This window comes from Hoplias malabaricus, chromosome 15 (assembly GCF_029633855.1).
Source record: "Hoplias malabaricus isolate fHopMal1 chromosome 15, fHopMal1.hap1, whole genome shotgun sequence".
NCBI classification, from domain to species: Eukaryota; Metazoa; Chordata; class Actinopteri; order Characiformes; family Erythrinidae; genus Hoplias; species Hoplias malabaricus.
In genome coordinates, this window is record NC_089814.1 from 32,616,790 (window position 1) to 32,640,789 (window position 24,000).

The following is a 24,000-nucleotide window of genomic DNA, read 5'->3' on the forward strand; positions in this document are numbered from 1 at the left end:
CTAAGATATGTGTTTAGAGTTATTTATATAATGTTTTAGACTAGAGTTATAAGGCTATGTCGCTGATGCAGTTAGGACCTTAACAAATAGGGTGCTAGCTTACAACATTTCCCACCCCGTAAGCTTAGTGCTAACTGCACGGCTGCTTTTAACCTGTCATTGCTGCTCTGGGCTCAGCACTGCAACTACATAACATTTGGAGGAGGGTAGAAAATATTTTCTGGTCAAATTAGGAGATTCTAATTCAAAAATCATCAAAACTGCACTGAATTAAAAAACTCCATTCATAAATTCATTTATTCTTTATCTGTAACTGCTTATCCAGTTCAGGGTCGCCGTGGATCCAGAGCCTACCTGGAATCATAGGGCGCAAGGCGGGAATACATCCTGGAGGGGGCGCCAGTCCTTCACAGGGCAACACAGACACACACACACACATTCACTCACACCTACGGACACTTTTGAGTCACCAATCCGCCTACCAACGTGTGTTTTTGGACTGTGGGAGGAAACCGGAGCACACACCACACTCCTCACAGACAGTCACCCGGAGGAAACCCACGCAGACACAGAGAGAACACCCCACACTCCTCACAGCCAGTCACCCAGAGGAAACCTACGCAGACACAGAGAGAACACACCACACTCCTCACAGACAGTCACCCGGAGGAAACCCACGCAGACACGGAGAGAACACACCACACTCCTCACAGACAGTCACCCGGAGGAAACCCACGTAGACACGGAGAGAACACACCACACTCCTCACAGACAGTCACCCGGAGGAAACCCACGCAGACACAGGGAGAACACACCACACTCCTCACAGACAGTCACCCGGAGCAGGAATCGAACCCACAACCTCCAGGTTCCTGGAGCTGTGTGACTGCAACACTACCTGCTGCGCCCCCATTCATATATGCCTTCCAAAAATACAAGTACATTTTAACTATTGTTGTAATGCAATTGTTTTAATCGGTACTACAAATATAATTCAATACCATTTTGTTGATATTATATTAAATATGTATTTGACCTTATAATAGCCATTACTGAAGCTTAAGTTTTAAGAAGTGACACAGTTTTGTTTCGTTTTTGTTAATTTTTAGTTGTAAGTTACGTTTGACTGATCAACTGATGGATTGATTGATTGATTGATTGATTAATACTCTGCTCTAGATGTAACACTAGAACAAAAGTACTATCTTTAACAACCAAAAAAGCACTTTTGACATCTACAAAAACAGCCATTGGGAGTTAAAACATCTTCATAAGGTCTTTTTCTACACAGCAACAGTGTCCTCTCATCTGTTTTCTTCACACTGTGGGGACCTAGAACCGACGGAAAAGTGAAGACGCTGTTCGCTGGCTCTGGTTTTAATATCTAAAGGTCTGGACGAGGTCGTTGCCTTTGGCCTGGTCATGGCGTCCGTTAAAGCGGTTCTCATCAGCCATTCTTTCAGTAGTGCTAAAGCAGACAGAACTGTGTCCCTGGGGTCTCCGGGCTGTGTGAAGTTGAGCTGCTGAGATTACGCCCTGATCCCTGGCGTCTCACACACACTTTTAAAAGATGACGTTAGACCTGTGAAATCAGGAGCTTCAGAAAACCAGCCCTAGATTCTCAGCGCTCACTCACTTTCAGCAAGGTCACCCTTCATGTGCGGGAAGAAGAGCTGCGTGCTGTAGGGTTCCACCGTGGTCTAGAGTGACTGCCTTGTATGTTCCGCCATGTTCTATCATACCCTATGTCTACTACCTAGTACTTGAATACTACTGTCTTCACTTCTAAATGGGTGTTAATTCTGCATGGGTTCCACCATCTTCTGGACCTACAATCATGTATATGTTCTACCATGTTATGTGCCATACTGTGTATGTTCCACCATGTTCTAACCTGTGTATGTTCCACCATGTTCTAGATCTGCTGTTCTGCATAGTCCTCACCATGTCCTAAACCTCCATCTGCCAACTTAACCGGCTTCAACACTGAAGATCACTGCTCTTTCTTCTCATTGTCCATCTGTATTCCTCCTGAATCGGAGTCGGGGGGTGCAGAAGAGGGCTGCGAATATCAGACGTGTTCGTGGTTCGTTTTTCACGCTCTGAATGACTGTCTGTCACTTCGCTTTAGAAAAGCTGAGACTGAAGGTGTTTGTGTGTGTGTGTATGTGTGTGTGTGTGTCTGGAATTGATGTGTTCGTCCACATCAGTCTTCGTCTTTTGTCTCCAACCCTGGAGCACGTTTTTAAATCAGCAGCGAATGAAAAACTTGTCCAGGACGTTGACCTTCAGATGGACGCTGTGAGAAATGAGGACGAAGCTGATTTGTATTTACAATTTACACATCTCTATTTTAAATTTTTGCTTTTCAAATATCCTAATTTTTATATTACATATCATTTATGCTATAAAAAATTGGGCTGTGTGTTTAGAAGAGATGTGCAGAAAACTATTCCAGAATTAGTCGGTGTATGCACTGAATAGTGAAAGTGGCATAGATTTAGACACAGCCCACTACAGGGTATAGTTTCATATATGGCCACGGGTATAGTGTGTAGACTACTGTACTGGTAGTAGGGACTTAAAGTAGGAACGATCACTGGATTAGGAACACCTACAATGTATCTACATTCATTGTCCATCCTCTCAGCTTCAGTGACAATACAGAAGCACTTTGTAGTCCATCTGTTCCTCTGCGTACTTTGTTAGCACCCCTGTTCCTCAGCGCTCAGGACCCCCACAGAGCAGGTGTGACGTGGTGGTGGATCATTCTCAGCGCTGCAGTGACACTGACGTGGTGGTGGTGTGTTAGTGTGTGTTGTGCTGGTGTAGAGTGGATCAGACACAGCAGTGCTGCTGGAGTTTAAAGCCACCATATCCAGCTGACAGCGTCCAGCAGATCGTACATCTACAAGGTGGACCAACGAGTGAACACAGGGTTTGAAAACTCCAGCAGCACTGCTGTGTCTGATCCACTCTACACCAGCACAACACACACTAACACACCACCACCACGTCAGTGTCACTGCAGCGCTGAGAATGATCCACCACCACATCACACCTGCCCTGTGGGGGGTGTCTGTAATTGTAGAACTACAATGACTTTGGACACAGCCCAAAATAGTGTTAGTGTATCGTATACAGACACTGTAGGAATAGTATATGAATAGGGCGCAGTTCTAGATATAGACCCACACTAGTTCACTGTATAGCTTCATTATATACAGGGCTATTGAGGGTCCACATACACTGACCCCCAGATATCTGCAGCTGCTGTGGACGGTGCAATGACAGAGCGGCTCAGTCCTCTGTCAGACGCTTCATCTCCTACTGCAGCACTTTGTCCTTGAAAGCAGACGTTCCTTATTTATTTCCTTTCTTTGCCATTGGCGTTCCCTGGAGCTTGCTTACTTTAAGAACTTATCCTTTCAGTCTTCCTTTCTCCGTGACGAGCATGAGGAGAAGCAGGCGGATCCGGAACGCCACCACCGGGGACGTCTACAGCAACAGATGAAATTCAGATGTGAAGTGAAACAGAAATAAACAAATAAATAAATAAACAAATAAAGGCTACTCCTTGTTTCTACATTCATTGCCCACTTCATCAGCTCCACTGAGAATACAGATGGACTTTGTTTTTCTACAATTACAGACGGGAAAGGTGTATCTGTTGCTCTGCATACTCCGTTAACCCCATTTCACAATGTTGTTTGTGAACAGAGCAGGTGTGATTCAAGTATGAGTGGATCAGACACAGCAGTGCTGCTGGAGTTTTTAAACCCTGTGTCCACTCTCTGTCCACTCTGTGAGACACTCCTCCCTCGTTGGTCCACCTTGTAGATGTAGAGTCAGAGACAGTAGCTCATCTGTCGCTGCACAGTGTGTGTCGCTCGTCCTCTAGTCCTTCATCAGTGACACAGGACGCTGTCGGCTGGATGTTTTTGGTCGGTGGACTGTTCTCAGTGCAGACTCTGAGGGGTTTAAAAACTCCAGCAGTCACTGCTGTGTCTGATCCACTCAACACCACACTGCTTCTTCCTGAGCACTGAAGAACAAGGTGAAAGGGGGGTTAAAATAAGTATGCAGAGCAACTGATGGATTACAGTCTGTAACTGTAGAGCTACAAAGTAGAACTACAAAGGAAGTCACTCCGGAAGGATGTCGGCGTTATCTGATAACTTTATTAACAAGTTAAAAAAACAATGAATTACAATATTTACAGAATATCCAGAAAGAAATGGAATAAAATTGTAAACAACCATTCTAGTCAACGTCACAAAACCCATCATCGGGAAGTGGGTTTTCACAGGGAGAAGAAGGCAAAGATGGAGAGAAGGTGGAGGATCTACTGGAAGTCGAACTATTATGGCCAACAGTCAGAAAAAAGTGGAACAAAAATAAAGAAACTAAAAAAAAAAACAAACAAACAAACAAAAAAACCTAAATAATATATACAGGTATCCAGTGTGTTACGAATGGGACGCGTCCGGCTGGGCACCCCCCGAGAAAAGCTTATTTCTTGTCTCTAAATGGGTTTGTCTTTTAGAAAGGTTCAGGCGAGTCCTTATAAAGGAAACGAGACCCCCATTTCCCCGCCTCATCTTTTTTTTTTTCTCAAAGGTACAAAAAAGAAGCATCAGTTTTTTTTCTTTGTTTCTAAACCCCACACACAGCGCTGAACATTGGAGAGCTGAAAATAAAAGACTTATTCTTGTTTTTTTTTCTCGTTAAATATGACGACGACACCTAAAGGAAAGAGTACAGTATTCCTTTCTGAAACACCACAGTCTCAAAACACTTGACAAGAAGGTTTATTATTTTTTTCTTCAGGTTTCTTTTTTTTTTTTTTGTCTATACACGGCTGCAGGAAAAAGACGGCATGCAGAGGACCCCGGAAGGTTGCCGGGGTCCTCCCTCCTCGCCCCGGAGGATTCCAGAAGGAAAATCGAACGCTGGAAGGCCGACACTTTTGGTACGAAGAAGACATCTTGTTGATTGTGGATTTTCGTTTTTTTTTCGTTCTATTGTCAAAGCGGTGAGATTTTCCTTCGCTGTTGGGAAGAAAGCATTCGAACATCGAATAAGGCTTTGGGGTTTTTGAGCAGCAACTTCCACCGCATACAATCTCTGCCACTCTTCCAGAGGTGGGTAGTGACCATTTCTGTTAACTAGTACATTTACTTCAGTCCACTCCATAATGCACTACGTAGTGATTAGGACATAGATTCAGACACAGCCCGGGATAGAGAATGATTTAACGTACAGGGTATAGTTTGGCCAGCCCCAGCTGTAGTGCACTATAAAGCAAGGGGACTACATTTATGGACACAACCTCACTGTGGTGCACTGTATAGTGAACAGAGTACAATTTGGACACAGCCCCACTCTAGTACAAAATATATTTTTGGAAACCCATTGTAGTACAAAATAGAGTGTACAGGGTATAGTTTGGCCAGCCCCTGCTGTAGTGCACTATAAAGCAAGGGGACTACATTAATGGACACAACCTCAATGTGGTGCACCCATTGTAGTACAGGGTATGGTTTTGGACACAGCCCCACAGTAGTGCACTATACAGTTAACAGATATAGTTTTGGACACTGCCCTCTACAACAAACAGGGCAAAGTTTAGACTGATATCCCCAAAGCAGTGCCCTACATAGTGAGTCTGGATTGCTTTTGGACAAAGCCAGATAAGGACCAAATGCATCTGTCCTTTTATTTAAGACTAAAACGATCTAAAAAGGGAAGATCCGAATGGTACACACTCAGAGTTCCTGTGCTGTGCAGATGCTGGTCATTCTGAGAAGATCCACTGACCACAACTCACTCAAGAAGAGTCTGCTGACCTGACCGGGGAAGTCAGGTAACTCGGAGTATGGATTTATGAGTACGCTACCCACCTCTGGATACTTTTATTTATTTAGCTTCCTTTAAAGATGAAAGGACAGAATCTTGTCTCGTTGCTAGGAAACGTCACGGTCCCTCTTTTACCGCCGCAAGCGCTGGGACCGGCCGCTCAGAAAAAGACAGCCTCCGTCTATGCGCTCAGAGCTGTCGTCACTCACATGGGAAAAGGTCAGTGGTCAGAGGTCAAATGTCACGACACGGCGGCAGTTTCTTTTTTTGTTGTTTGTGTTTTTTTTTTATTTTTTATTATTATTTTTTAACGGTCGTCAAAGGTGCTAAAAACTAGAAATGCTTACGTTCGTCGGTGCTTTTTCACTCCTCGGGCGAGTGGCAAATACAAGCAGTTTATACATGAGGAAGTGCAGAACATGCCTAAAAGCAGCGAAAAATAAAAATTAGATAATAATCATAATAATAAAAAAAATAAACAACATAAAAACAAATAGAAAAAAACTACAGTAGCAATTTGCTACAAACTTTGGGGCCAGTGTCGATATTCTAAAAAAATCAAACGTCTGATACACAGATAAATAAGATGGCGACTATTCCTGAAGGAATTCTGCTACAGGAAGATTAACACAAGGCTAAAAATGTAAAAAAATACAGAAGCCGTACGGGTCAGTGTTCGGGTCAGATTGCAGCTCGCCGGGTTCGAACCGCTCTTAGAACCTGGTTCCTCGCCTTCCTTTAGCTCATAGTGCGGATACAAAATGGAGCCAATGCCCTGAACCTGCGTGAATGCAATTCAGAGCTGAGTTCCTGCTCAGCTACAGGCTTGTGCGGAAGTTTGGGCCACACTCGAGGAGAGTTCCTAAAGCTACACGATGCCTACGGAAGACCTTCACTGCAACTGTCCTGGGCCTACACATGGGTGTCCATTTTGAGGTGGTTTCACCTCCCGGTGAATGCTGGGACAGCAGTTGGAACAAGGCTTTGTGAATATATATGTAGGTGTATGTCGTCAGGGCTGATTTATGTAGCTTTATGAACATCGCCACACGCATGTTTGAGAAATGTAAGCGAGGTGTGCCCAAACTTCAGCGCAAGGAAGCTCGGTCACTCGACACAGTGTGACTACACGCAAGACGTCCAAATGGAAGATCTTGGTCAGTATAAAAAAAGCAAGTGTTGCTTCATAACATACAAGACATGCCAATGAAATATTTCCTTATTACTTACATACATTTATATCTGGCCTAAAAGAATAAAGCCAAGGAAAATATGTAATATATGAATATATTACATATATACAATAACGTTTGACATTATCAAGGCAACTGAGCTCAAAACTGGTGCAACAAAGAACGGGGGCCTAATGCAACGAAGAATAAAGAACTTTTCAGAGCTGTGTCTCTGACCCGAACAAAGTCCGTACGGTTTCCTCAACTATTGGTTACCAATATATTAGCATCTGTCCTATGGGACCAAGTCACACTTCTTAAGGATCAGCAAATCGAACAAACAGCTAGGATGTAACACAACCTATATATCAATGTTTAACACTTAAAATCTAATGATGCTCCAAAGTTCTTATGACAAATCTCTTCTGTCTCTGTCTCTGTCTTTTTATTTTTCCTCAGATCAAGTGTCTGTGAAGCAGCCTACGTTTCATTTTCCAACAACAACACCAAAATAAAAAAGATTAAAAAAAAAACTAACAAAGACAAAACAAAACAATTAAATAAAATTAAAATAAAAAAAAAAGAAAAGGAAAATAACATTCTGGAGCCGTGTCCGTGGTCTAAAGCTGTTCTGACCTCTGCGGGTCTCTACAGGTCGCTGTTTTTGGTCTCGTGGGGTTCTGTGTAAATTTGCACGGGTTTGAACTCCCTCTCGGCCAGTGTAGTGTTGTTCATGGACAGGTCCAGGCCAGCATCCGATACAGGAACCAAGCCGATGGTCAGAGGTGCCGCCGTTCCGATGGAAGGGGCGGGGCTAGTGTCCGTCCTGCTGCTGTTAAAAGTCCTAAAATGGACATAAAAAGGTGTAAACACATGACTGGACGGTAAGATTGATGGATAGGTGTGTGTGGACGTATCCATGGATTGTAGTTGCGCTGGAGAGAGTCTCACAGCACTCAGAAGCACTAAAAGTGTCGACAGAAACAATAAAACAATTTAAACCTCAGTTTTATTTCAGTAATGAGTAAGTAATTAATATGGCAGCCACTATACACTGTGACATCACCTCTAACCCACGGATATAGAAGAGTACTTCATTTCAGAGAGAGAGAGAGAGAGAGAGAGAGAGAGAGAGAGAGACACTCACATCCCATGGCGGAGGACATGGCGTTCCCACTCTGAGCTGAGGGAAAACGTTCGGCCACAGAACTCACAGGGAATACGTTTTTCACTTCCGGAGAACATCACAGCACTGCTGACACTCACACTGCTGCTGCTGCTTGGAGACACCATCGGGATCCCTGGGGTCCACCGGAGATCAGGTACCACACACAAGGAGATAAAAAAAACAGAGCACTATCAGAAAACAAGCTCCTCAACACAGGTGCATCCTTGACGAGGCAGGAAAACTTATCACAGGGTAACTCTGATAAATCTGGGACTATTTGGCCTCACAACACCCTGAATATGTATCTATCCGCCTGGAGAACAGTGTAAAGTGTTTACCAGCCGCCTCTTGTCTCCTGGCCTCTTCTTCTTGCTTCTCCTCCGGAGTCTCTGCCGTTTCCTCCACCATCTCCTCTTCATCATCATCTTCCTCCTCTACAGCCACCTGCTCCTCCTCTTCCTCCTCTTCTTCTTCCACAGCAGCTGGTTCTTCCTGTTCCTTGTTGACTGCTCCCTCCTCTTCCTCCTCCACGTCGACAGCTCGTTCCTCCTCTTCATCCTTGGTGGCAGGAACTTCCTGTGTGTCTTCCTCCTCTTCCTCAGCGCTACTCAGACTCATCTTGTCCTGTAGAGCCTCCAGCTGCTCCAGGTTCACCCGGCCCATCAGTTCAAAGTTGCGGATCACCTGGGAACAGAGGTGAAACGATGCACATCTTCAAGCTCCATGTGATTTCGGATAAATTCTGTATTAAAGGGCCCATACCTTACAATTTTACCTTACAACATTATCATTTAAAGGAATAGGTGCTGAAGTCTGAACAGGACTGTTTAGACAGCGGGAACACTGCTGTGGGGGTTGATCCTTGTGTTTTTTTTTTTATTAAAGCAGGTCACAGATGTATAATCTGTGTATAATCAGGACTGTGCTAATTTCTATTATTCTATTATTCACAGTAGGATTTATGCATTTTAGAAGACGCTCATAAACATCTCTGCGCATGTCCAGCCCCAGGTGAGGGTTTAAAGCATTAGTCCTGACCTTGTGCTCGTCCCGCAAGTGTTTCTCCAGCTGTTGTCGGTGTTTTGTGTCGTAGTAACAGAGCTGACACTGATAGGGTTTCAGCTCTTCGTGTTTGTGCACATGCTGCTGTAGACTCTCATCACTCGAACACGTGAACGTACACTTGTGACAACGAAACACCAGGCCTTCCAAATAACGAGAGAGCTTTGAGCGAGAGACTTCCAGAGGAACCACTCTCTCCTCTACAGAGAGAGAGAGAGAGAGAGAGAGAGAAAGAGAGACAGGGAGCGAGAGAGAGAGAGAGAGAGAGAGAGAGAGAGACAATGGGAGAGAGACAGGGAGCGAGAGAGAGAGAGAGAGAGAGAGAGAGAGAGAGAGAGGAGAGAGAGAGAGAGAGAGAGAGAGAGAGAGAGAGATAGAGAGAGAGATAGAGAGAGAGACAGAGAGAGAGAGAGAGAGAGAGAGAGAGAGTGATAGAGAGAGCGAGAGAGAGAGAGCGAGAGAGAGAGACAGAGTGAGAGAGAGAGAGAGAGAGTGATAGAGAGAGAGAGAAAGAGGGGGGGGGAGAGAGAGAGAGAGAGCGAGAGAGAGAGAGAGAGAGAGAGAGAGAGAGAGAGAGAGAGACTGTTAGCGGACACAGAAATAAACAAATAAAGGCCCATATTTTATATTAAATATACTTTATTTGATGCACAGTTTTTATTGTGACATCACAATAGCCAAACTATTTACACATATTTTGCAATACCTATTCAGCCTACCGAAATAAAGCTATCAAACCTGCTCATTGTTTCTCAAGTTATAAAAAGTGTTTCAGTTCGGGAATACAGCTAATTTACATACAAAAGTACTTAGTCCATCTCTTGCTCTGCATACTTTGTTAGCCCCCTTTCACCCTTTCCTTCAATGGTCAAGACCCCCACAGAGCAGGTACGATTCAGTGTCACACTGCACTGTTGTGATAATAGGAGTGGATCAGACACAGCAGTGCTTCCTGGAGTTTTTAAAGCCCTCAGTGTCACTGCTGGACTGAGAATTCAGAGTGAATGTGGTATCTACACAGATAATAAAAGACCTCAGAGTGACCACCCTAGTATCCGGACGTACCTCTGTGTAGGATGATGTGGTCGATCATGTGGCTCTTGTATTTGGTGTGGTAGAGGCAGAAGGGGCAGCGCAGGTCTTTGGGACCCTCGTCCGGAGTGCTATTGTGTCCTGCCTCCACATGCATCGTGAACGTAGACCTGCGCAAAAAGAACACATACTTCAGGAACAGATCCCTTCCCATTGTCTCACACAGCAAACACTACGTACAGTACATAGTTCTCCACTCTGTCCTAACTGTGGCTGATGAGCCAAGATACATGTGGTGTCTGTAGTTTGATCTGTTGGTTTTAGCACAGGAGCTATGTTGCTAATATGCCTAACAAAACAGTGCTGTCTGTCGAGAAACAAAATGAAACAAATAATTGCACAGTTCACTGCAATTAATCAAGATCGATCGCATTGTCCCTTCTTAAGATTGAACCTTGTAATAAGTCATTCATTCGTTCATTATCTGTAACCCTTATCCAGTTCAGGATCGCGGTGGGTCCAGAGCCTACCTGAAATCATTGGGCGCAAGGTGGGAATACACCCTGGAGGGGGCGCCAGTCCTTCACAGGGCAACACAGACACATACATTCACTCTCACCTACGGACACTTGTGAGTCACCAATCCACCTACCAACGTGTGTTTTTGGACTGTGGGAGGAAACCGGAGCACTCGGAGGAAACCCAAGCAGACACAGGGAGAACACACCACACTCCTCACAGACAGTCACCCGGAGGAAACCCACGCAGACACAGGGAGAACACACCACACTCCTCAGACAGTCACCCGGAGGAAACCCACGCAGACACAGAGAGAACACACCACACTCCTCATAGACAGTCACCCGGAAGAAACCCACGCAGACACAGGGAGAACACACCACACTCCTCACAGACAGTCACCCGGAGGAAACCCACGCAGGCACAGGGAGAACACACCACACTCTTCACAGACAGTCACCTGGAGGAAATCCACGCAGACACAGGAAGAACACATCGCACTCCTCACAGACAGTCACCCGAAGGAAACCCATGCAGACACAGGGAGAACACACCACACTCCTCACAGACAGTCACCCGGAGGAAACCCACGCAGACACAGAGAGAACACACCACACTCCTCACAGACAGTCACCCGGAGGAAACCCACGCAGACACAGGGAGAACACACCGCACTCCTCACAGACAGTCACCCAGAGGAAACCCACGCAGACACAGAGAGAACACACCACACTCCTCACAGACAGTCACCTGGAGCGGGAATCGAACCCACAACCTCCAGGTCCCTGGAGCTGTGTGACTGCGACACTACCTGCTGCACCAAAGTGCCGCATATCTTGTAATAATGTATATTTAAATATAAAATAAACAAAGCAATGTTAGATCAGCACAGTGAAATCGTGCTTATGTATTTATAACGTGGCCTGGTGGTTAGGGAACTGAGCTTGTAACCTCTCATGACATCTCCAGGTCATGACAAAAGTGCCTTTGGGCAAGGCACCTAACCCCCAACTGCTCCCTGAGTGCTGCGGCTAGGGCTGCGCACCGCTCCAGGCATGTGTGCTTACCGCCCCCTAGTGTGTGTGTAAATGTGTGTTTCACGGCACAGATTGGGTTAAATACGGAAAACAAATCCCCCTCTTCCCCAGGGATAACTTGTCTCACTTGTTGCAGGTGAAGAAGGAGCAGTCTTTGCACTTGAAGAGTTTTTTGCCGCCGTGCCGATCGCGGTAGTGACGCCGCAGGCTCTGCATGTACCCCGAACTGAACTCGCAGAACTCGCAGGTGAGCAAGGGGGCGGAGCCTGAGGAGTCCAGAGTCAGTGAGGGGGCAGGAACGGATGAGTCTTGGGTGGAGCCAGATGAGTCAATGGCAGGGCTGCTGGACACGATGGGCGGGCGAGTTCGCGACGCGAGCTGATAATGATTCAACTGTTGCTGAACATCTGCAGGCTCTAAATACATCAGTGACTCTGTGAGAGAGAGAGAGAGAGAGAGAGAGAGAGAGAGAGAGAGAGAGAGAAGATTAAATGACTGAGGCTTTTCACACAGGGCAGATATTATTTGGGTGGTGGACTGAAAGATGTCTAACACATGATGTACACACAGATGTGCTACTGTCTCTGACTTTACATCTACAAGGTGGACCAACGAGGGAGGAGTGTCTCACAGAGTGGACAGAGAGTGGACACAGGGTTTAAAAACTCCAGCAGCACTGCTGTGTCTGATCCACTCTACACCAGCACAACACACACTAACACACCACCACCACGTCAGTGTCACTGCAGCGCTGAGAATGATCCACCACCACATCACACCTGCTCTGTGGGGGTCCTGAGCGCTGAAGAACAGGGGGAACAAGAGCAACTAAGTATGCAGAGCCACATATGGACTGCAATCTGTAACTGTAGAACTAAAAAAACGCTCCCGTATGGTCACTGGAGTTCTTAATGTTATGGCTGATTGGTAAATACAATGATTTATGACGACAGAAGGCAGAAATTAATTATTAATAAAGAAAATGATAAAAAATGATGATCATAAATTCGTAGCTAGACTTCTTCTCCCTCTCAGTCTAGAGAGTAAAGACAGACACCACCACCTAGTGCACTGGAGTAGCAACTGTTTCCCCAGAGGAAAGAAAGCTCAAGATCTCAATGTCTGTGTATTTTCTCCTAGAAAACAGTGTGATCAGATGGAAAGACAAATGAGATATTAGCAAAAGTCTCCTGCTGCTCAAATGTGTCTCCTGAGATAAAGACCTCAGTGATGTCACATGTGTCTCCTCATGAGTTTTAGTGGAGATCTCAGTAAAGTCACAAATTGTCCAACAAACTAAACCCTACTCTTTGCTTCGTCTATTTATCTCTCTCTCGTGTCTCATGTCTCCTTTTTGTCTCATTCTTTTCCTCCCAAGCAATTTTAGGAAGTCTCCTGAGCCATCACAGAGCAATAAAATGTTCCTCTGAATTTTACTATGTAAAAATAATCAGCTCTGATATCGCTCACTGGTGTTTTATTTCTTAATAAAGGACACCTGCACATCTTCACGTTCCCAGACCCTGAGTTTAGACTGGTTTAATAAATAAAGCTGGTCTCTTCTGCCGTCCATCTGCAGAGCGCTGAAGTCAGCGCTGAAATCAGCGCAAAACCTAGATCTCACATCACACAGTGGAGAGGAAACCCTGTGTGTCCTGGAGCTAGCGCTAAACACCAGCACAGCGCTCAGTCAGGACCAGACGGAGATGAGCCAGCACTTTAACGTTCCTCACACAGTGTGATTTATCTACAGCGGAGAGAACAGGGGACCTGCGACGACAAGGGCCGAGCACTGCAGGATATTAGCAAACACATGGACAACCTCCGTCTGAGAGGAATGGGCAGATTCACCAACGATACCATACTATTAACATTATCATGATACTATAGCCACGATGGAATATCATGATACTTAGGGAATATGACACTATTACTATGAAATGATTATCATACTGGAGCCATAATATGATAATACCAGGTCCCGAGCCATGATTCACTCAAATGTTATGACCATATTTGACATACACGATGTATGTATCACCATAGGGTACAATAACGTGAGCCATAATAGGATAATCTCTAGAATAGAACCACTATATGATATCCTAATCAATTCCACAGACCTTGTTATCAGAGCCTTTAGACAATATTATCACAATACGACAGCCATGATATGATATTATTACAATAGTAGAGAACTAACAGGATATTATCTCCATACTAGAGCCATGATAATTATTATTACTTTCTGACAGCAGATTTACAATAGAAAATCATTACAGTTCTAACACTAGAGCCTTGATGTGATGTATTCACAATACTAGAACCATATGGAGGACAAAAAAGTACAACTAAATAAACATATAAATAAATAAACACACAATGAATAAATAAATAAACAAACAAAAGCACAAATAAAACTTTAGTACATAAATAACGTTTACGTTTATTTTTATCACGAAAAAGGAAATGAATAAATGTCTCAAGTCGGTTTCTATATTTTCATACGTCAACATTTATTTCGATTTTATTTCGAAGTCATTTATGGTCCTCCATAGAGCCATTAAATATTTTATCAAGGTATTAGAGCCTTGAAATGATATTACCTTGATATCAGAGCCATGATATGACGTGTCACAATACTAGAAAGATGATAGAGTATTATCAAAGTAGCTGAGGTACAGTACAATATAATTCAAATATATTTACAGTACTACAGCCTTGATATATTGTCACAAAAAGTAAGCCATGATACGATATAATCGATTCAACTGTCACTTTGATTTAGCTACAAATAATGTTGTAAAAAATAACAGAAATTTGGAATCACTGTCACTGGGAAGCATGATCATTTCCCCACAGTATTCCTTCAAGGAGCCCCCTGAAAAAAAGTCTGGCATCTCACAGCCACCTTCGATAAGAGTCGGCGATGAGAGCTGCTGCTCTGGAAAACATGAGCAGTGCATTCCAGAGGGGAGCTTGCTTTGAAAGCCTCCGAGAGCCAGCAGCAGGACTGTTCTGGAAAGCAGCAGACAGCGTGAACCAGCAGAAACAGTGGCCAAATTTTAAACCCTACAGGCAGCACCATAGCAGCCGGGACAGAGTCGAGGATAAATGACCTCACAGTTGCTCTACTAAAGTAGGAGAGGAACATGCAAAGTCCAAATGCTGTTATTTTTAATACTTGTTCAAAACCTTGACCTTACCATTGGAGTTGTCTTAAGTTCTTTATATTAGGGTTAAAGGAACACTGTGTAATATTTTTACCTTAAAATTACAGCTTCAAAAACACTGTGATGCCGAGCTGTAATAGGGAGAACACAGCCTCCGTCGTTACTAATCTGGGCTCAACACTGCAGAACCTTCACTATGTAACTTTTAGAGGAGGGTAGGGTTTTACAGTGCTGTCAAAATTAATTACCCCCCAGGAGCAAAAAATGTCATCTAGTGATACTTTATGTGCTGGGTACTAGGGCATGACCTTACCATTAGTTTCAGGGTCGAGTTCTGTTTGTTGGGAGTCCATGGTGGGGCTGGGGTTGGGTCTCGTGGTGCGGAGCGCCGTTCCTGCACGAAGTTTGGGCAGGGTAAGGTTCTCTCCGTGGTCCCGCAGCGAATGTTCCTTCAGCTGACTGATGGTCATCGTGGAGAAGGAGCAGGAGATGCACTTGTAGGTGTTCTCACCTGAGAAGACAAAGCTGATTTAAAGCCACAGTTCAGCTAATTCTCCCCTGTAGCTCAAATACTAACCAGTCAGTCGAGACCGGTTTCAGCGTACGCAGTTTGCTTTGATAGATTTGCACTGGAGCCATGAGGCTAATGTAGCTAAAAAGTAATGGAAGCACAAACCCCACCCATATAACAGCATACCTACATCTTCAAGCACTTACTCCACACTTGAGCCACTTTATTAGATTGTACATCCATTCACCGACCCTGTTATTACAGACACTTTAAAGAAGTTGTGCACAATGCCACAAAAAGGAGCTGAAAAAGGCCACACTCGTTTTCTGCAGCTGTTTTCTTGAATAGCGAACATTTCCAAGGATTCGATAAAGTGGGCTTGAGGAGTCATGTTTCTGTTAATGTGGCCAGGTGAATGTTATATAAGCTGTGGAGTATCGATCTGACTCATCTGCTTTTCTCTTTCATTTTTCAGCCATGACAGATAACGCTATTCATTCAGCAACTGTCCATCGACTGCCGCTGCGCACTCTCGTCAATTTGGTCGCAAAGATTTCATCGAGAGGAGGCATGAAGTTGAAAACAAATCGATAAGATTTAATTTGTGGAAATAAGCAGGAAAAATATCTCAGTTTGTTTGTCTTTGGCAGGTGGCATTTCAGCTTGAGATTTCCGCAGGTAGGTGACACCGCTCTGTGAGATGTGTGCAGGCAGATGGGTTGATTGTGTGTGATTAGTACAGGTGTGTGACGTGATACAGGATGTTTAGTAGACTTACCTGCGTGGGATTTGTGCAGATGATTCTTGAGGCGGCTTAGGTACGCAGATTTAAACGGACAAAGCTTGCAGCGAAATGGCTTGTGATGACCATGGTGAGACTGGACATGTCGGTCCAAACTAGACAGAGAGAAAGAAGGAAAATGTGAATATTTGCATGACATTTACATACTTCTTTTAACCTAACGAAGAGCTAAGGCACCCAGGTGACTCCACGAGACTTGTGACGTTAAACATTGAGACTGAGATGTTGCTAATGAGTCCTGGTGGCAGGGAAGTGCCCGTGAAAGCCCGGGGAGAGTCTCTGGCAACCCGTCCCCTCTCTCTTTGGGAATAGGCCCTGTGTTTTCATGGGAACGCTCCCGATTTCTGGGTCACAGAACATCCCGTAAAGGCGGATTACACCTGGGAGCTCAACAAAGACGTGCTCTTCGGCTTCTGATAAGACAAATTGCTCCATCAAAATACCCAGCGGTCTCGCAGGAGCTCCACAAAGCCTCCGTCCACGATTTAACAGAGCTACATTTACAGGAAAGTGCTATTTTTTCATGACGGATGACATTATAGTGAAGTGTGTGTTATTGCAAAGCACCATTTTTGTTCAGTATGCATGTCTGTATAACAGTCTTAGCGCTCGTCTACAGGTGGAGATTAGCTAAAGCTCAAGCTAAGGGACCAAAACAAGGTTCCCTCTAACCAAAAATACCCCCAATAGACCCCAAAGCTCACAGCAAAACTAATATTAATCAACATGACAGCATGCAGTATCAGTTGTCAAATGGCTCTCCTTCTTCTGTCCTGAGTTATTTCACAGTCTCTGAAGAGTGCAGCTCCAAACACAGCTCAGTGTCTAGACGTCTAGAATAGAAATCATAACCTAATCTGTCTCTGAGGGATCAAAGCTTCCTCACCTTCTGCTCCAGAGCAGGATACTTCTAATTATTCCTAGAAAAACAGCCAGGAGAGTGTCCTCACTCAACACAATCAGAGTAGTGTTTCACCAGACAGCGCTAATTGAGTTAACGGCTAATGAAATCTAGCGAGATCTAGCAAAGCTTTCACTTTTAAGTATGTAGTCAGGTTAAAAATCAAACTGACACAATGTGTTAAATCTGTCTAAATGTGCTTGGTGTCTGATGTTTGTGCTTCTAGTTCTACACTGGATCTAGAAGGCTAAATGTATCTAAAGCGGATGCTAATGCTTAAAAAAATAGCTAGCATTTTCTCTATGTAGTAGCTAACAGCCTTTATGATATGTTCTCTGATGCTATATAAAACAATTTAATTTAAAAATATGGAATAAAGTTTAGATTACAGCAACTGTGTGATGTTTTAAACATGCAGTTAGCCCACCATGCCAACTGCTGTTGTAGCAGATTCCTGTTAGCTACATTAGCCAACTAGCTCCAGCGCACCAACAAGCAAAGTTCTAGTTCGTCAACTATATTTGTAAATCCATAACCTCAAGGCTGTCTGTTTATCTCTAAACTCTAAGGGTCTGTTTGGGTCCTCATTTATAACTACAAATCTTACTCATTAGGTTTGTATTTTTAATTTAATAATGGTAGCCTATAATTTAACACAAGTACTTTACTAGATTTGAGTTAATAATGGTAGCCTACAATTTGACACAAGTATTAATTACTATCTACTACGCAAATTGTATGATGCAGTTGTGCTTAAATAATTGGGAACCCTTTAGGAATTTCTATATTTCTGCATAAATGTGACCTATGGTACCTTTAAAAGTACAACAGTGTTTAAAAGTCCAGTTTTGTTCCTTAAAGGTACATTACATCTTCTCCAGAAAGAGAGATACGTGTTTGTAATATTTCATTACAGAACTTTGTCATATAAAAAACACAATAAAAGTCCTGGAGATGAAACGAGGTGTATGAAATCAACACAAAATAAGATACCATTATGTTCCCTTATTAAAGGTACAAATATATACCCTTGATGGTACCACAGAGACAGCAAAAGGTACCACCACAGTAACAAAATGTCTGACGATGTAGAGCTTGTGTGAAAATCTGACTTTTTTAATGTACTAATTTATTAATTTCCAGAAATACAGAAACTTCTAAAGGGTTCAAAGTTTAGTGACCTACTATAAATAATGTGATACTGAATATTAAATACTGATTATAAAATAATCTATAGTAGACTGTTTGTAGTAGTTTCTTGTCTGTTTTTCTCTCTCTCTCTCTCTCTCTCTCTCTCTCTCTCTCTCTCTCTCACTGTTGTTCTTACTTGTGTCTGAATGGAGACTGGAACTGGCAGTACTGGCAGCTGTATTTGTGCTCCCTGTTAATGAGGGCGACAGCCGAGTGGCTCCTCTCGTGTGACCTCAGTCCCTGCATGGACATGAAGACTCGATCACAGTGTCCACAGGGGTGTCCAGGGACCTCATGCTCCTTCTCTCGCTCTAAAGTGGGTGATATCGCCTCTGCCGTTGCCATGGGGACCGCCCCGCCTGCTGTTACCATGGATCCTGCTCCGCCCACAGTTGCCATCGACACGCCATCCTCCATTACTGTGCCAACCCCGTCCTCCGGCTCTGGGTTCACATGCGTTGCAACTGTGTTTACGTTCAACACTTCCTCTTCATTGCCATTAGCGACGCTGTTCACATCTACAGCCACAGGCATGTTCGCTGCTTCCTGTTGAGAAAACAGACATGATTTACACATGTTCGTTTACACAGTCTGCTCATACTGCAAATTGTGAAAGTTGTAACTACCAGTTGTGTTTTGGGACATAGAGACCTACACCACTTTAGCAATCATCATGCAACACTCTAGCAACAACCTGGAACACAACAACAGCCAAACCCCCAGGGAACTACACAGCAACCACCTACTAACAACCTAGCATCCACTTTGGTAACTGAACCAACCACATAGTGTAACCAACTAAGATTTAGATGTTTACTTATTATAAAACTACAAATAATTAATACACATAAGGTGTGTATGTAGCTAGCCTTTATAAGGTAGATAGCCTTCACTATTTCAAACCTTCTTGAGAACCATAGTGACCACCTAGCAACAACATATAGCAACCTAACAAGATCCTAGCAACCACCAATGTAATGTAGGAACAGCTGAGCAACAATATTAGTATACCATAGTAGAATACCCTAGAAACCATCTAGCAACACCCTAGCAACCACCTGGGAAATTACTTTATGATTATTCAAATTTGCATATATTTCAAAAAGGAATAGATAATAAATACAAAATGTGCAGAAAATGGTGGTTCCTTACATTCCACTTGATTAGAGATGCTCAGAAGTCTTCACAGAAATGTAGACTTTATTTTATTACTTTTCCAATTTATTTATTGTTAATCACGAACTGTTTATGCATGGTATGAGGCTGGAGGGGTCATTAAGCCTGTGGTGTTAAGGTGGACTGTGTTTGATTACAGGGATGTAAAGCTTTCAGAGGCCTCTTTGGTGCCACAGAATCCCTCAGTCTTAATTTGGAATGAGTGCTGCTGGAATATTTTTTACTGCCTACAGGAAACGCAGTGGACCTGACCATGCACTTCAGCCATAAATAACACACTCACATTCACACAGTCACCAACATGAGCAGCGCTGCACTGTCAGCTCCTTCACACAGTCACAGGAGATGGAAAAGAATGGAGGTGGGGGTGGGGAGGTATCAGTGGGTATCAGTGGACTCAGACTAGCATCTCAACTCAGCAATGGTCTGTAGAGCAGTCGAATCGTGTTCTCTGGAGTGATACAGATCCATCCGATAAATTTGAAATGAGTTGGAGTGCTGTTTGTGATCCAGAACTTACCAACTTCATAACAACTCCTTTGGCAGAAATAACAGCTTGCAAGCGCTTCTTAGGTCAGGGGTCTGTGAGAGCCATTCCAAAACCACACCAATTCAGTCTGTGTCTCTGCAGGTAGACCATGGTGACCTTTGCTTCCAGGATATGCTTGGTATATTGTGGAATCCATTTTTCCCTCCACCTGTGCAGTATTTTCAATGCCACTTACGACAACCCACCTCCAAACTGTGAGATGCAATCCATGTTTCACAGATGGCTAAGTGCAGTTTTCACAAAACGCAGTTCCTTTTTTCAGTTCCTGTTTCTTTTTAACTCTCCAAAATATACCTTTGCTGATTGTGGCCAAAGAATCCCAGCACTTCATCAGTCCACAGCACGTTTCCAAAAACTTGGCCTGTCTAGATTTTGTGTGTCCTACTTCAATGTTGATTTTTATTTAGTTTATTTTCGACAAGGTCCAAAGTAAAGTTTCCTACTTACGACTCTTGTAAGAAAGATTATGTTAGTGCAAGCAATGCTGCACACTGCACCACCCTTCCTAGCTCAGCTCAATCTTCCTGCAGGTTCCGGCCAGTCATTCGGGGCTTCTGATTTGCATTTCACACAAACAAATGAGTAGTTTTCTGTGAGACTTTTCATGTTCTTCCAGATCTCACTGTGACCTCCACAACTCTGAACTGCCATTTCTTACGTTCTACAGACGGTTCCCTGCCTTGAGGTCATTGATTACTTTTGATTTTGGATCTTTAGACAGTTGCTTAAAGGACCCCATAATTGCTGAGTGTTAGCACAAGGTTTAAAGAGTCAGACAGTGTAGGAAGTCGGAATGTGAGTTCAGGCCTGACTTGCTAGTCAAGGTCTGAAATATCCTTTGGCCCAGGGTGCTTTTAAAAATAAAATTACAAAAACAACTAAGATGTAGAGGTTGCAGACAGACTTTCATCAAATTCAAATCATTAAATGCCTCTTCTACCTACAAACAGAGACGTGGCATGTGTTGAACGTTGAGAATCTGCACTTTATACGTAACATCACACGCCTTGATCATAAACTTCAACGGAGGTCTTGGAGGGTTAGGGGTTAAGCTTCAGCACATCCCACTCATTTCTGTGGTGGTATCCCTCACTCTCGCCGCTGCCCCCTAGTGAGGAGCGGCTGAGCCTCACTTGGCTTTTCTGTCATGGGACGAAGCACTAAATCCTTGGGGCCAAGCCAAGCACCGACACTAGAATACTAATAGCTCAGCCCAAGCTCTTTAAGGCAAGCGTTCTTCCTGCCCAGGACATGAAACCAGCTCTACCTCACTTGTCTTGTTTAGTTTTTTTTTTACTTCGGGTGGACTGAAGGGGTTTGAATGCCACTAGCCATGCTGACACGTCTGCACATTTTAAAACATTCCTGTATGCAATATTAACTGTTTTCCAAACTATAACTGGTGTTTTGACCACTGGCGTCCACACAGTTTGATGCATCTGTGTCCAACAAAAGGAGGCATTCCCTAAAAAAAAGTCCAGTTTGGGTTGTTTTTGGGAAGAAAGTGCAGTTGAGAAATCCATTAGTCTTCACACAAAGGCAATCAGGCCACAGCACTGGCTCCGAGTCCAGCGCAGAAAGAGGAGGGGAGGGGGCTCAACGATTAAAACAGCCACTTTCAGAGTCGTCTAAACTGGTGCAAAAAAATAATGGAGAGGGTTCAAGGCGGCGGCTGCAGCTTTTCAACGAATGATTAAAAAAGACTGAATGGAAAAAGCAAAGGTGGCTGGCGCTGAGCTCAAGGTTAAACAGTTTGAACTGGTATGGTATCTATTCAAGGGCATTCAAAAATTGAGTGAATAGGTGAGGAAAAATTATCCATTGATTCATGCCTGCAGTATGTAAACAGGATCCAAAGAACAAGGCTAGAAAATCAGAAAATCTAAATTAAGACTATCAAGCTCAAGGTTTACACATGTCTCTCTCTCTCTCTCTCTCTCTCAGTTCATCCCTGGTCCTTTTGTATCGCGCCAGAGGACTTGCTCTTAATTGAACATGCAGCCATTTAACCATCCAAATAACAGCGAGAGACACTCGAGGAGCAGGCTGAGCGAAGCAGGGCTGGAATGGCCTCCGTAAGGAGTTTATGACACATTGCTATTGCATTAACGCAGGATTAGAGGGTACCCCAGGGGAGAACGTGTGTCGGGCGAAAATCTGACCAGAAACGGCAGTGCTTTTGGACTGTTGTCGCTGATGTATGAAGCTGGTTATATAGAGAACATAAAAAGCCATAGTAGAAAGAGCAGCGGGGCAAAAGGCACCTGTTTACAGCAAGGAAATCATTCAAGGGGCTCCCAAGTGGTGCTGCTGTTGGTAAGTGTGGGTTTGATCCTCAATGACACCATAGCCTTCTGTAACCGGGGGCCTCATTTATAAAACACTGCGTGGAAGCTAGCGTGAAAGTGTGCTTGCGCACAAATGCCTGGAAACGGAATCCTCCAATATAAGCCAGATATTTATAAAACCAGGCGTATGAACAACTGAAAACTGTTTCCTCTTTTCCTCTTCCTCAAACTGTGCACAGATGAACCAGCCTCGTGTCCCACTTGGGTACAACTTTTGATTTGTCGTTGGGCTAGGTCTCCTAGTAGACCTATGCTTTTGGGGAAGTCGTTAAAGCTGTTTAAACTGGTGGGTCCAGAGCCTACCCGGAATCACTGGGCACAAGGTGGGAACACACCCTGGGGCGCCATTACTTCACAGGGCGACACACACTCACACTTATGGACACTTTTGAGTTGCCGATCCACCTACCAACATGGGCAGTATGATGCAAACCAGTATAGGCATTGTTAACATAAAAGAACTGGGCATTTCTCCTTCAAGCACGTTGACTTCAAACATCAAAAAGTAGTAGTATGTCTTGGAGTTCAGCCCCATGCTGCTAATATCCTGTGGTTGGAGGAGTACTAGCCAATATGGGAACTGAAATTTCAGGAAAGTATAGCTCATAATAATAAACCCAACTATTAAACCCCACTTGTGTCTAAGCAGAAAAAGAGGTATCCAATTAATATTGAAACTGAAATGTTTTTGGCATCTGTACGGTCTAGTGTTGTGAAACTCTCAGATTTACCAACAAGGAAATAGGAAATGCACCAAGTTTAGCTTGTTTATATCTGCCGGATCATATTACCTTCACATGGCCTTCTTTGACTTCCCCGTACTGGACATGTTTCCTCAGATGGTTGCAGATAGCTCGAAGGGTGGGGTGCATCTCAACGCAGAAGTTGCATCGGTAGCCAATGGGAGCCTTATCGGCTTGGCCATCACTCTGGAGAAAAAAAAAAACAAGGAAATGACATGACACTGATTTAGTTAAAAAGAAACTAACTTGAGAAACCCTGCATGTCTTGTAGTAATTTTACCTTCTGGGCATAACTGTCTCTCAAAGCAAAGGTTGGTGGAAGCCATACACTGGAAAGCAATTCACTGGAAGCTTCGCTGTTGTTCATAATTGGGTCATCAAAGACCTTTGCGAACTAATGAATGCGAAATGCAAGACGCAATCACTGAGATACTCTTCTTAACAGCTCACAAAAGCTGTGTGAATGACAAATTCCTGATTATTTAGGGGAGCTATTATAATTAAGTTTTTACAATTCATTTGATTAGCTCTGTCCCTGGGCCCCGTTTTGGTTCTGGAATGGATTATTTTAAAGTAAAACATGTATCTCCAAAAACATTAAAAGAGTAGGAAAAAAAAACCTTTAACTTTCAATTGAAGTCTACATAAAAAAGAGTCATTTTGGAGCATTTCTACTGGTCCATTCATCATGACATTTTCACACAGTGTGAAGGACAGCTGCTGGGTTCAAATGATGTCGTAAACTCATCCACAAAA

At 43.7% G+C, this 24,000-nt stretch overlaps 1 protein-coding gene across 7 annotated transcripts in view; it reads right to left on the reverse strand.

The window, feature by feature from the left end:
- Positions 1-3,416: 3,416 nt before the first annotated feature.
- The window catches only part of znf462 (zinc finger protein 462), a 64,549-nt gene continuing 43,965 nt past the window's right edge, over positions 3,417-24,000 (reverse strand). For 4 of the 7 annotated variants that reach the window (XM_066645531.1, XM_066645532.1, XM_066645533.1 and 1 more), the window contains 10 exons: positions 23,293-23,430; positions 18,564-18,973; positions 16,312-16,430; positions 15,336-15,533; positions 11,977-12,283; positions 10,327-10,463; positions 9,238-9,461; positions 8,538-8,883; positions 8,179-8,332; positions 4,169-7,875 (listed from right to left, as the gene is read on the reverse strand). In XM_066645531.1, coding sequence (XP_066501628.1) covers positions 7,680-7,875; positions 8,179-8,332; positions 8,538-8,883; positions 9,238-9,461; positions 10,327-10,463; positions 11,977-12,283; positions 15,336-15,533; positions 16,312-16,430; positions 18,564-18,973; positions 23,293-23,430 — 2,229 coding nt within the window. In that variant the 3' untranslated portion in view covers positions 4,169-7,679. Of the gene's footprint in view, positions 3,499-4,168; positions 7,876-8,178; positions 8,333-8,537; positions 8,884-9,237; positions 9,462-10,326; positions 10,464-11,976; positions 12,284-15,335; positions 15,534-16,311; positions 16,431-18,563; positions 18,974-23,292; positions 23,431-24,000 lie in introns of those variants that run through there. The other 3 variants (XR_010795478.1, XR_010795477.1, XM_066645534.1) reach the window with 3 other exon arrangements.